The 10,869-nt window shown below is 43.6% G+C and overlaps 1 protein-coding gene across 1 annotated transcript; it reads right to left on the minus strand.

The window, feature by feature from the left end:
- Positions 1 to 1,155: 1,155 nt before the first annotated feature.
- On the minus strand, positions 1,156 to 5,944 carry LOC143840607 (matrix metalloproteinase-18-like). Its single transcript, XM_077344210.1, has 6 exons — positions 5,813 to 5,944; positions 4,048 to 4,265; positions 3,811 to 3,956; positions 2,656 to 2,781; positions 1,955 to 2,116; positions 1,156 to 1,434 (listed from the first exon to the last, which is right to left on the minus strand). Exons 1-6 carry the CDS (start codon positions 5,915 to 5,917, stop codon positions 1,421 to 1,423), a joined length of 771 nt encoding a protein of 256 aa, XP_077200325.1. The 5' UTR covers positions 5,918 to 5,944; the 3' UTR covers positions 1,156 to 1,420.
- Between the last annotated feature and the right edge of the window lie 4,925 nt (positions 5,945 to 10,869).

Here is a 10,869-nt window from a genome sequence, read left to right on the forward strand (position 1 = left end):
TCAACAACATAAGAAGAATATCCTGCAGGCAGCATCAGAGGAGATGGGTATTTAGCATAGTTAGAATAGGAACCTCCTGATGTTTTTTTCAAATAATCTCCTCCAGTGTCCTGATTTGCTCTTTGGAGACTTCCTGCTCCTTTGAGCATATTTCCTCTCTGCTTGCCTCCTGAACAGAGCTTTCCTCTGCTCTGGTTAGACCTCAGAATCAGTTCAGTTTTGGGCACCAGAATTGAAGAAGGATGTAGACAAACTGGAGCATGTCCAGAGGAGGGCAAAGATGGTGAGGGGTTTGGAGACTAAGACGTATGAGGAAAGGAAAGGTTGAGGAAACTTGATATGTTCAACCTGGAGAGAAGATGAGTAAGAGGTGAAATGATAGCCATCTTCAGGTACTTGAAGGACTGTCACATAGAGGATGGAGAAGAGTTGTTTTCTGTTGCCCCAGAGGGCAGGACCAGAACCAATAGGATGAAATGAATTCAAAAGTATATTTGACTAAATATCTGGAAGAAGTTCCTGACAGAGTGTTTCCTCAGTGGAACAGGCTTCCTCAGGAGGTGGTGGGTAGGTTCTCCTTCCTTGGAAGTTTTTAAGCAGAGGCTAGCCAGCCATCTCGCAGAAATGCTGAAATTTAGGCAGATTGTAAGTGGCTGGGCAGAAGGGATTGTGTCTATGCTTGGCTCTTGTGCCCATTTCTTGCATGCCCAGGGAAATGCAGATTGCCACATTAGGGTTGGGAGGTGACTTTCCTCCAGGCCAGACTGGTCAGGGATTCTGGTTTGTTTTTTTTTTGGGGGGGAGCATCATCTGGGCATGGAATTGGGGTCACTGTGGGTGGGCAGGTAGTTAATTTCCCGCATTCTGTAGGGGGTTGGAGTAGATGACCCTGGAAGTCCCTTCCAACACTGGGATTCTATGATTCAAACAGAAAAGTTAGGCTGCTAGGTCTCTCTCTCTAATCTCCTTTTCTATACAAGTCTGTTTCTAATCTAAATAAAACTATTTTATTCTTTAAGTTGTGTGGTGTTTCACCCTGCCTTGCAAATTTAAACTCTGCCAAACAACATGACAATTCCTATCACTTGTGAATAGCCGTAAAATGAACAGAGCCGTAGTAACAGTAATGGACCACACTGATAACATTGCAGGTAGAATTGATTTTTATTTGAAAATGTTGTATTTCCTCTCTTTCTGCCTTAGGATTCCAGGCAGCTGGCAGACAATCGATAAAAATGGAACCACAAAGATACCATAAAGGAAAAACAATACCGTAACACAGCTCGGAGCAGCAGACGAACCTTAAAAAAGATGGCCACCAAAACAGAAATCAACCAGAGGCCAGTGAAAAGAAACACGACCTGTGAAAAAAGCAGTAGACTTCATTTTCAGAGATGCATACTGGAGCTCTCCAAGGGTTTTATCGTCTCTTTCCTGAGAAAGAAAAACAAAGCGACTAGTTAGGGGAAATAAGGTACATCAAAAGCTCCAAAGAAAGAGGAGAAGTAGGCGTGCAAACACTTTCAGAGAAGTTGTGGATAATAACAAAGTCTCAATATCACACTCCAGCAACCCAGCTGTCAAATTTTCAGGCAGCTGCAGATGTTGCTCCCACTATGGTGACCCTTTGTTTTGCATCCATGACTCCATCCATTGCCTTCATTGGGCCAGCTCAAATAGATGGCTAACTATATTAATCCATGTATCTCTCCCATCACCAGCTATGGAGCACCATCAGAGCCAACAAGGCTATTTCGTGTGCAGCAATGTGTTGGGGGATAGATCCACAAGCCGAATCAGCTATTGGTGCATGGAGCATCTTGGATAAATTAAGTCCCAACCCTTAGCTAAGACTACAGATCCAAGCCAGTAGGGCTTCATTTTCTTTTGAAGGACAGGAGTACATCAAGAATTGACATCCTCACAAGAAACACATTATTCGCACTGAATTTACCATATAATCTCTGGATCCTTTGCGTATCATCATTGGGAAGACGGAAGGTGGCTGGGTTGACATAAGAATAGGTGGGGTACATCAAGGCACCACGGACACTGGAATGTTTCAACCCCAGGGAGTGACCAAATTCGTGTGCAGCAACCAGGAAGAGGTTGATTTCTAAAACACAGAACAAAAGGAGGGAAGGGAGAAAATTCCAGATTAAAATCTTAATAGGTAGTAATTGGTTCCTTGTCTGTCTACAGTCTCTATTTGTCTGAAATTTATTTCTTTTCCTTTCCTCCTCAACTGGTCCCAAGAACTAAGTTATCTGTCATATGTATACATATACACACTTAATCATACATATATAGAAAAAAGATACAGCCGCTATACAGACACGCTCACAAATGCATCTGTATTTGTGTTGTGTATAAAATTCAAATATATTTCAAATATATTTGAATTTTATAAATTTCACACACATATGTGTGTTGAGCTTAGGGAAAGAATTTGAGATGCTTGACTGCATTGGCATCCTTGACCCCTTCTACTTTAAATAGAAATGAGCGATAGTAGCACACAGTTTGGGGCATTTCTTCTACCTAGTCTGCTCAGTATGTCCTCTCAGTAGAGATCAGCACAGGAGAGTGCACAGGATACGTTGGCCTAGGGACCTGCTAAGGTGGATTTCTATGTTACTTCAAAGATGACTTTACCTCTGTTGGTTTCTGACCACTTCTCACTCTCATCAAAGTGGGCGTCTCCTCCTATGCCCCTTCCGGGTAAATAAGCATGGGCCAAAATTCCCCCTCTTCCATCAAAAGGTTTATTGTCACCGTGGGCTAAAGTTGAAAGGAAATGTAGACATTAGCAATGAAAAACAAATCCTGTTAGATAAGGGATAAATTCAATATTCCAAAAACTTCAGCATATTTCTTCCACCAGGCTGGTTGAGGTCAACCTGAACCATCGCTTCCAAATGGCCCCCAAGCCCCCTCCCTTCCTACTAAGACTGCTACTAATCTGCCTAACTGACTGGGTCCCAGTAAGAGTTGAACTGGGGCTCTTTTGCAGTTCCTTCATTCTCTAATGTTATTATTGTTATCATGTTATGGTTATTGTTGTTCTAATGTTATTGCTGTTATCACATGTTGTTACCATATGTTGCCTGTATCTTTTCCCTGTAAACTGCCCTGAGCCTTTGGGGAGGGCGATATATAAATATAAATAAATAAATAAAAATAAAATAAATAAATATTCAAATAGTGCCATCTTTCTCTCTGACAGCTTGACAGTCCATATTGTGTTGTGTATGAAAGGATTTTTTTTGGCAGGGGGGACAATCGATGGTATTGCTGGTGGAGGTAGAAACGATGCTTCTGTATGACCAATTCTGCAATGACGCTGGGTCCCTGAAAAATGTAATGCTTCCGAAAAAGGAAATGGTTTCTGTGCATAAAAACATGCCTTGGTTCATGAACACATGAAGCTGCCTTATAGACCGTTTATGCACTGGGAACTTCACTGCCCCAGCTTCCATGCAGGAACACAAATCAGGGGAGGGGGGGGGGATGAGGTGCACCAGGCCAAATGCTCCCCCATGTAGGTGCAGGAAGAGGTGGGGCAACCTGCCACGACTGAAACTCCAGCCTGCAGCCCGGCATGAAACCTCCCGTGCGTAAACGGTCATAGTGAATCAGAACACTGACCCATGAAACTCAGTACTGTCTACTTAGGCTGTCAGAGGCTCTACAAGGGCACAGGCAGAAATAGTTCATACCTTCTACTGTGACAGATCTTTCTGGCCACAGCCCCATCCCTTTTGGAATGCAGGGATTCTGCTCTGCTCCTTGATAACTGTAAAGACTTACCACCGTATGCAAACCAAATTTCAATATCGGCAGGTTCAGAAACTCTCCTGAATGTCAGTGGGGTCACATCACTCCACACCTTAAATGCCTTCTGTATGATTTGAACCACTTTGGATTTAGGGAGGTCTGGAGTAAAATTATTTATCCTTTGAGAAAAACAGGAAAATTCAATATTAAAAAATCAATATTAAAAAAGAAGAAGAAGAAGAAGAAGGCTGGGGAAGGAATAGACCTAACCTGTAAGTCAAAGCTTTCTTCTCCCATTTTCGTGCACCTGCTTGATGCTCTTGCACATCTGGGACTCCGCATCGAGGTTGATTCATTAGCTTTGTAGTTGCAGCATCCATCTTTCCATTGGCAGTCAAATGGAAGAATTTCTGCATTTCCTTGATTTGTTCCGTCAGTGTATGGCTGTCTGATTTGAGAAGGCTTGGGAAGTACTTGTCAAGATAAATCTGGATAAACAAAAGAAAACATCCCAGCTACCTTAGAACAGGGGTAGTCAAACTGCGGCCCTCCAGATGTCCACGGACTACAATTCCCAAGAGCCTCCTGCCAGCAAATGCTGGCAGGGGCTCCTGGGAATTGTAGTCCATGGACATCTGGAGGGTCGCAGTTTGACTACCCCTGCCTTAGAACCTTAACGGACATATTGCTCCTTGAAGGAGGGGTTGGGGTTTGCGGATCAGTTCTGTGGAACAACAGAACTGTGCAAGTGGAAATAACCCATGAGCTAAGTCTAGATTGGGGAGCCATGCTGGTACATTAGTTAGTGGTCTTGATCCAGAACGATAATCCTTGCATGCACATATATCTTCCAGCTCCCAGAGTAGTGCCCTGGGGACTAGACATCTGCATGCATGCTTGGATTCTGTTGCTGGCTTGGAAAAACCTATTGAAAGATGTTTGATACCAGCATTGTATGAGCTGGATCCTAGAAATGGCCCATACTAAGTATTTTGGGAGGGGAATCTTGCTTACTTCCCCCTTTTCTGAGTAGATTCCTGTGACTCCAGATCAAACAGGTGGGTGCTAGGGGAACCTTGTAAAAAATGTTATGGAGTATGGAAAGCTGGAAGGAGGGGAAAATTAGCCTTCCACTAAGACAAGTCGGAGGGATGATTCTCCCCCTTCTCATGGCAACCCCCCAATAGGCTTTTCTCCCACAAGAATCTTCCCACTCCCAGCAAGTGTCTTTTTGGAGGGTTGCTGGGAGAAGAGAGAAGGCATGGAAGATCTACCTCTGAGAATTCAACCCTGTGCCTGCACATCTACTCACTGGTTGGAGGTCAGCATGATCAGTTTTGCCATTTACCCAATATATATATATTAAAATAAATCCCTTCATTAGAAAGCAAACATGCTAAGGAACATGCTAGGATGTAACCTAGCCTGTTTCTTAGCAGACAGTGTGATGCAGTGGTAAAGAAGACAAATGCAGACTTAGGCTGTATCAACAGAGGCATCCTATCAAAATCGCAAGCTGTCCTAGTCCCACCATGTGCTGCATTGGTCAGACTCCACCTGGAATACTGGGTGCAGTTCTGGAGGTGTCACTTCAAAAAGGATGTGGATAAAATTGAGAGGATTCAGAGGAAAGCTCTGAGTATTAAGCTCTCTGAGAAAAGGCTGAGGAACATGGGGATGCTCAGCCTGTAGAAAAGGGGATTGAGAGGGGACATAATTGCCGTCTTTGAGTATCTGAAAGGTTATGGCCCGTCCCAATTCTATGATTCTAAAAATATATGGCTCCTGTCATTATGTCAACTTTGTTAGGTTGCATCACATCGGATGTCTTTTGGAATAAATGTGGTAAAGCCCCTAAAGCAAGCTGCACATCACATGTGGTTCTCCCCAAAAGTTTTCCAACTCTTCCCCATCATCGTGAAAAAAAAACCCCACATCTTCAGACCTTAGTAGACAGACATCCACTAAAGTGTATCAGCAGGTCATGCATTACAGATTTTTTTGCACAGCTAATAAGAATTTGGATCTCACATACCTGTATAGACTTCAGCTCCTGAATGTTATTTACTGGTTGAAGGGGGCTCTGGAAGGAAAAGCCGAAAAGCAGAACATGAGCAACACAGAGAAGAACGTACTTCATGATGCAGCCTATCAAGGGGTCTGTGTCAAAGAAGAAAGTCTTTGGCGTATGGAATAGCAGTGAAAGAGGCCATGCTTATATAGGAACAGCTAGCAATAACCCCCACGCTGACTCACTTTGTCACGACTGTGGTTTTGTGAGTTTGTGTCACTTTTTTTGGGAATATTTATATTTCCTCTGTGTATGAAGAAATATGTCTGCATACCCTGATGCGTCCTCTTCTGAAACCACAGCACTTAGAAGAAAGGGAAAACATTATATTAAATCAAGAACCTGGGAGTAGGACAGTCAACCAATTGAATAATTCTTGCCTGCATTTCCATCTGATTAATTAGTGAGTTCAGTTTAAACATACCAGCTTTCTACCCAGATTTGATTAAAAGCGCCTTTTTGGAAATGCAGAAGGAATTCATTTATCTATTCAGAGAACTGATATCTCACCTCTCACATTTCTGGCTCTAAAGAGAGATGTCAGGGTATAACATAGAATGCTTCCCTGCAAAAGCAGGGCAAGGCACACACTGCAAAAGGAACAGAGAACAATGTTGAGGAGGCTGGAATAGAGTCCTTGTGTCTCGTCCTTGGGCCACTTGCAGTTGTCCTACTGCCCCCATTCATCCCCTTCTTTCAGTCACATTGGTACAATTGCACTACCTATCCTCCCCCCTTCATGATTCCCAGATTCTCAGTGTATCTGAGAGACCGCCTTCCTGCCTATACCCCCAAAAGAGTCTTACGCTCCGCCACCTCCAACTGGCTGCGGATCCCTGGCCCCAAAGAAGCACGTCGGACCTCAACAAGGGCCAGGGCCTTCTCGGTTCTGGCCCCCACTTGGTGGAACGAGCTCCCTGAGGAGATCAGAGCCCTGCCCGAACTTCCACAGTTCCGCAGGGCCTGCAAGAGGGAGATCTTCCACCAGGCATTCGCTTGAGGCCGACCGACTTAGAGCACCTCCTGGTCCGCCCAGACGCCTGCCCCTGACTCTCCCAAAGTTACTGTTAATTGTTATTATAATTGTGGTTTTGTAATCTTTTGATGTTTTTTTGAAAGTTATTTTGATGTTATAGTCTGCATAATGTTTCATGTAAGTTATAATGTTCTGTGTAAACCCGCCCAGAGCTGCAAAGAAATGGGCGGTACCGAAATATAAATAAATAAATAAATAAATGTAAAGCTATATTGCGCTTCAGCTGTGAAAGAAAGAAAGCCTGTTAGAGGGCTAAAATCGGCAAGAGAGAAATTATTCTGCCTAGTTGAAGTCGGATCTTAGCTTCCCTCCCCTCCTTGGACTGATCGCAGGCAATATCCACTTGCATGACCCTATGAAGCTGCCTAATTCTAAATCAGACCCTAGGTCCACCAGGGTCAATACTGTCTACTGAGATTGGCAGCAGGTCTCCAGGATGGCAGGCAAAGGTCTTTCACATCCCTTATTTCCTAGTCCTTTCAACGGGAGATGCCATGGATTAAATGTGGAACCGTTTGCATGCCAAGCAGATTCTCTGCCACTGAGCCCCTTTCAAATGCCAGCTTGGTGTAGTGGTTAAGAGTCATGGCTTCTAACCTGGCAAGCTTAGTTTGATTCCCTGCTCCCCCAAGTGCAGCCAGCTGGGTGACCTTGGGCTCGCCATAGCACTGATAAGGCTGTTCTGACCGAGCAGTAATATCAGGGCTCTCTCAGCCTCACCCACCTCACAGGGTGTCTGTTGTGGGGAGAGGAAAGGGAAGAAGAAGAAGAAGAAGAAGAAGAAGAGTTGGTTCTTATATGCCGCTTTTCCCTACCCGAAGGAGGCTCAAAGCGGCTTACAGTCACGTTCCCTTTCCTCTCACGTTCCCTTTCTTGCCTCCTTATATTTCTATTTAGGGGTTTACTCCCTCTGAATGTACTGGTTCTCTTTACGTCTCTGGGCAAGTAGCCATTGATGGACCTATGCTCTTGGAAATTGCCAGAAATTCGGGGGTGGAGCCTGGGGAGGGCAGTGGTTGAGGTAGTTCAGCCTAGTGATGGTCATAGGAATGGCAGCCTCCAGGTGGGACCTGTGGATAGTATAGAACTGCAGGTCATCTCCAGGCTGCAGAAATCAGGTACCCTGGAGAAAATGAGAGCTTTGGAAAGTTGACTCTATGGCATTTTACCCCAAAGAGATCCCTGTCTTTTAATATCTAAGAATTTCCCAACATGGATCTAGATAGTCCAATTCAGTTTCAATATGTTGAGAGATCATTCAGTATGTTAATTTTTATGGGAGCACAGTTCTTTGACTAGGAATATGAACTGGAAGACTTCTAGGCTTGGGGAGGGGTAGAACAACTAAAGCAGAACAAAAACAAACCCCAAAGAAACACTAAACTGTGGAGACCAAGAGAAGAGGAGGAGGAGAAGGCTATTCCCACACTTCCTTTTGTAGTATTGAGCTTCATCTCGAAGTTCCAGAAGTTCAGTGGAGTTGTTTTTTTGTGTGGATTCTCCGGAATAGAGAAGAATCAAGGTGTTAATCAGATAAATTCAGAAAATCCCATCTTTCCTGCCTCAGGCAGACTAGCATGGAAAGATTATAGATATTTTAAGTGACCAACGCAATAAATTAAATAGGGTTTCCCATTTAATTTCCTATTATTGTTGTTTGAGGCAAAAGAGACTACCTCCTGGAGACTGCAACAAAGTTAAAATAAGTAGAATATAATTTTAAGACTAGAATTTCAAATGAGGTTGCAATCCTAAACATCTTACATGGTTGTAAATCTCATCACAGCCTCTGTATCTTCTTGTTCAAGATGTTTAGGAAAGGAACCGTCATGTAGACTATAGAGGTGTTTCTGTTAGGGAATACTGAATGTGTGAAACAAACCCTGTCCCCTTTGACCCACTAAGGAACTTATTCTAGAGAAATGGTTACTGTTAAGTAACCAGGAAGATTTGCTGTGAATCAGAATGAATAGCTACGATCCAGAGACAGGAAGAAACAGGAAACGATCAGACCAGAGAAGCTAGAGGAGCATGAGCCTTTTGATACCATTTCCTACATGCCTGGTGACATGCCTGGCACAACGAATATGTGGAGGCGATGCAGGTGATGACAGAAATAAAATATTTTATTTCAAAGTTGTAACACAAACCATGCCTCTCGAAAGTACTATGCATCTATGATTCCATGCAGAGTCATTGCAATGGAGAAGTATGATTTTAAAAGAAATTAGCGGGCATCATGGGACCTTTAAACTGCGTCAAAATGAGGGAAAAGGGGACTGGTTGCCCGAATTGATTGACAGGTGGAAGCGAGTTGCGTAGAAGGCACATTGCTCTCTTCTGCCATTTCCAGCAGTAGATATGGAGGGTGAGAAGTATGAAAAGGCAGCAGACAAAAGTGAAACAGCAAAAAAAGGTGAGGAGGGACCGGGAAACATGATAAAATTCAGCGCTTTGCCATTTCGCTGGCATAACGCTATTTTACTGATGTGCGGAAATAGCCCTGGTATTGAATACCAGGGTACAAAAAACAACTTTTGTTCTTCTTCTGTCTGTGTTAAATGCTGCACCCGACATTTCCAAATCTGGGTAGACTCTTAACACTGGATTATTTTATTGCTTTGGTGTCAATGTAGTTTTTCTTTTATGCTATTTTTATTTGCTATTTTATTTGCTATTTTTATTTGGTTAGTTGCTTAAAGCATTTTGTGGAAAGGCAGCTGGGAAGCACAGCAAATTAATAAAGTAAATAGGGAACACTTTGCGTGCTAACCTGCCCTGAAATCTGACCTCAGGAATATCACCGTGACGAAAACATAAGCTGTACGTGGTCTCTGTGTGCCCTTGAATAATTTCAGTTATCTCTTGACCACAAACCAGGAAAAAAAAAACCCATGTGAACCCTTTGTTCACTTATGTCTAATATTAGTTTTCATTTTAAGGCTTGATTTAGAAACCTCTTGACAATTGTTTCAAATCACTCCAGGATGATTGCAACACAGGTCATTCTTTCCTTGTTGATTCCTGCTTTTTGCTGGTGGCTAAGCAACATGGTGTGAAATACCTGGCATAAATCTGTAACAACCTCTTCTTATGATGAGAAAGCAATCATGAAGTGGATGCAGAATGAAATATGGGAAGAATATTTGGCTATTTCACTACTTGTTCCCTTCTCTAGAAAACAGCTGCTTAAGACACTGCAAAACAAAGAAACAAAAAGAATTAAAGGTAAAGGTATCCCCTGTGCAAGCACCAAGTCATGTCTGATCCTTGGGGTGACGCCCTCTAGCGTTTTCATGGCAAACTCAATACAGGGTGGTTTGCCATTCCTTTCCCCAGTCATTACTGTTTTACCCCCCAGCAAGCTGGGTACTCATTTTACCGACCTCAGAAGGCTGGAAGGCTGAGTCAACCTTGAGCCGGCTGCTGGGATCGAACTCCCAGCCTCATGGTCAGAGCTTCAGACAGCATATTGCTGCCTTACCACTCTGCGCCACAAGAGGCTCTTATTAGAAGAAGAAGAAGGAGGAGGCTCAAAGCGACTTACAGTCGCCTTCCCATTCCTGTCCCCACAACAGACACCCTATGGGGTGGGTGAGGCTGAGAGAGCCCTGATATCACTGCTCGGTCAGAACAGTTTTATCAGTGCTGTGTTGAGCCCAAGGTCACCCAGCTGGTTGCATGTGGGGGAGCGCAGAATCGAACCCGGCATGCCAGATTAGAAGTCCGCACTCCTAACCACTACACCAAACTGGCTCTCTTAAAAAAGAATTAAGATGAACTAAACAAGGACAACAATCACACTAATAAAAAAAATCATTGGACTTTTAAGCTGCTCTTCCTTGCCAGCTGGCGGTCACCATCAGATCTCAAATACAGAGTTTGAAGCAAGAAAAACATTATACAATAAAACCACCCCTACCCTCTGGCTGTCAACACCCAATAGAAGAAAAATGCTACCCGGATAGGGATTCTGGGGAGTAAT

This window comes from Paroedura picta, chromosome 6 (assembly GCF_049243985.1).
Source record: "Paroedura picta isolate Pp20150507F chromosome 6, Ppicta_v3.0, whole genome shotgun sequence".
NCBI lineage: Eukaryota > Metazoa > Chordata > Lepidosauria > Squamata > Gekkonidae > Paroedura > Paroedura picta.

Coding starts and splice junctions, on each gene's coding strand:
- LOC143840607 (XM_077344210.1), bottom strand. CDS start 5,917: ATGAAGTACGTTCTTCTCTGTGTTGCTCATGTTCTGCTTTTCGGCTTT. Junction 4,266..5,812: donor AGGAGCTGAAGTCTATACAG/GTATGTGAGATC, acceptor TTGTTTATCCAG/ATTTATCTTGACAAGTACTT. Junction 3,957..4,047: donor AAGAAAGCTTTGACTTACAG/GTTAGGTCTATT, acceptor TTTTTCTCAAAG/GATAAATAATTTTACTCCAG.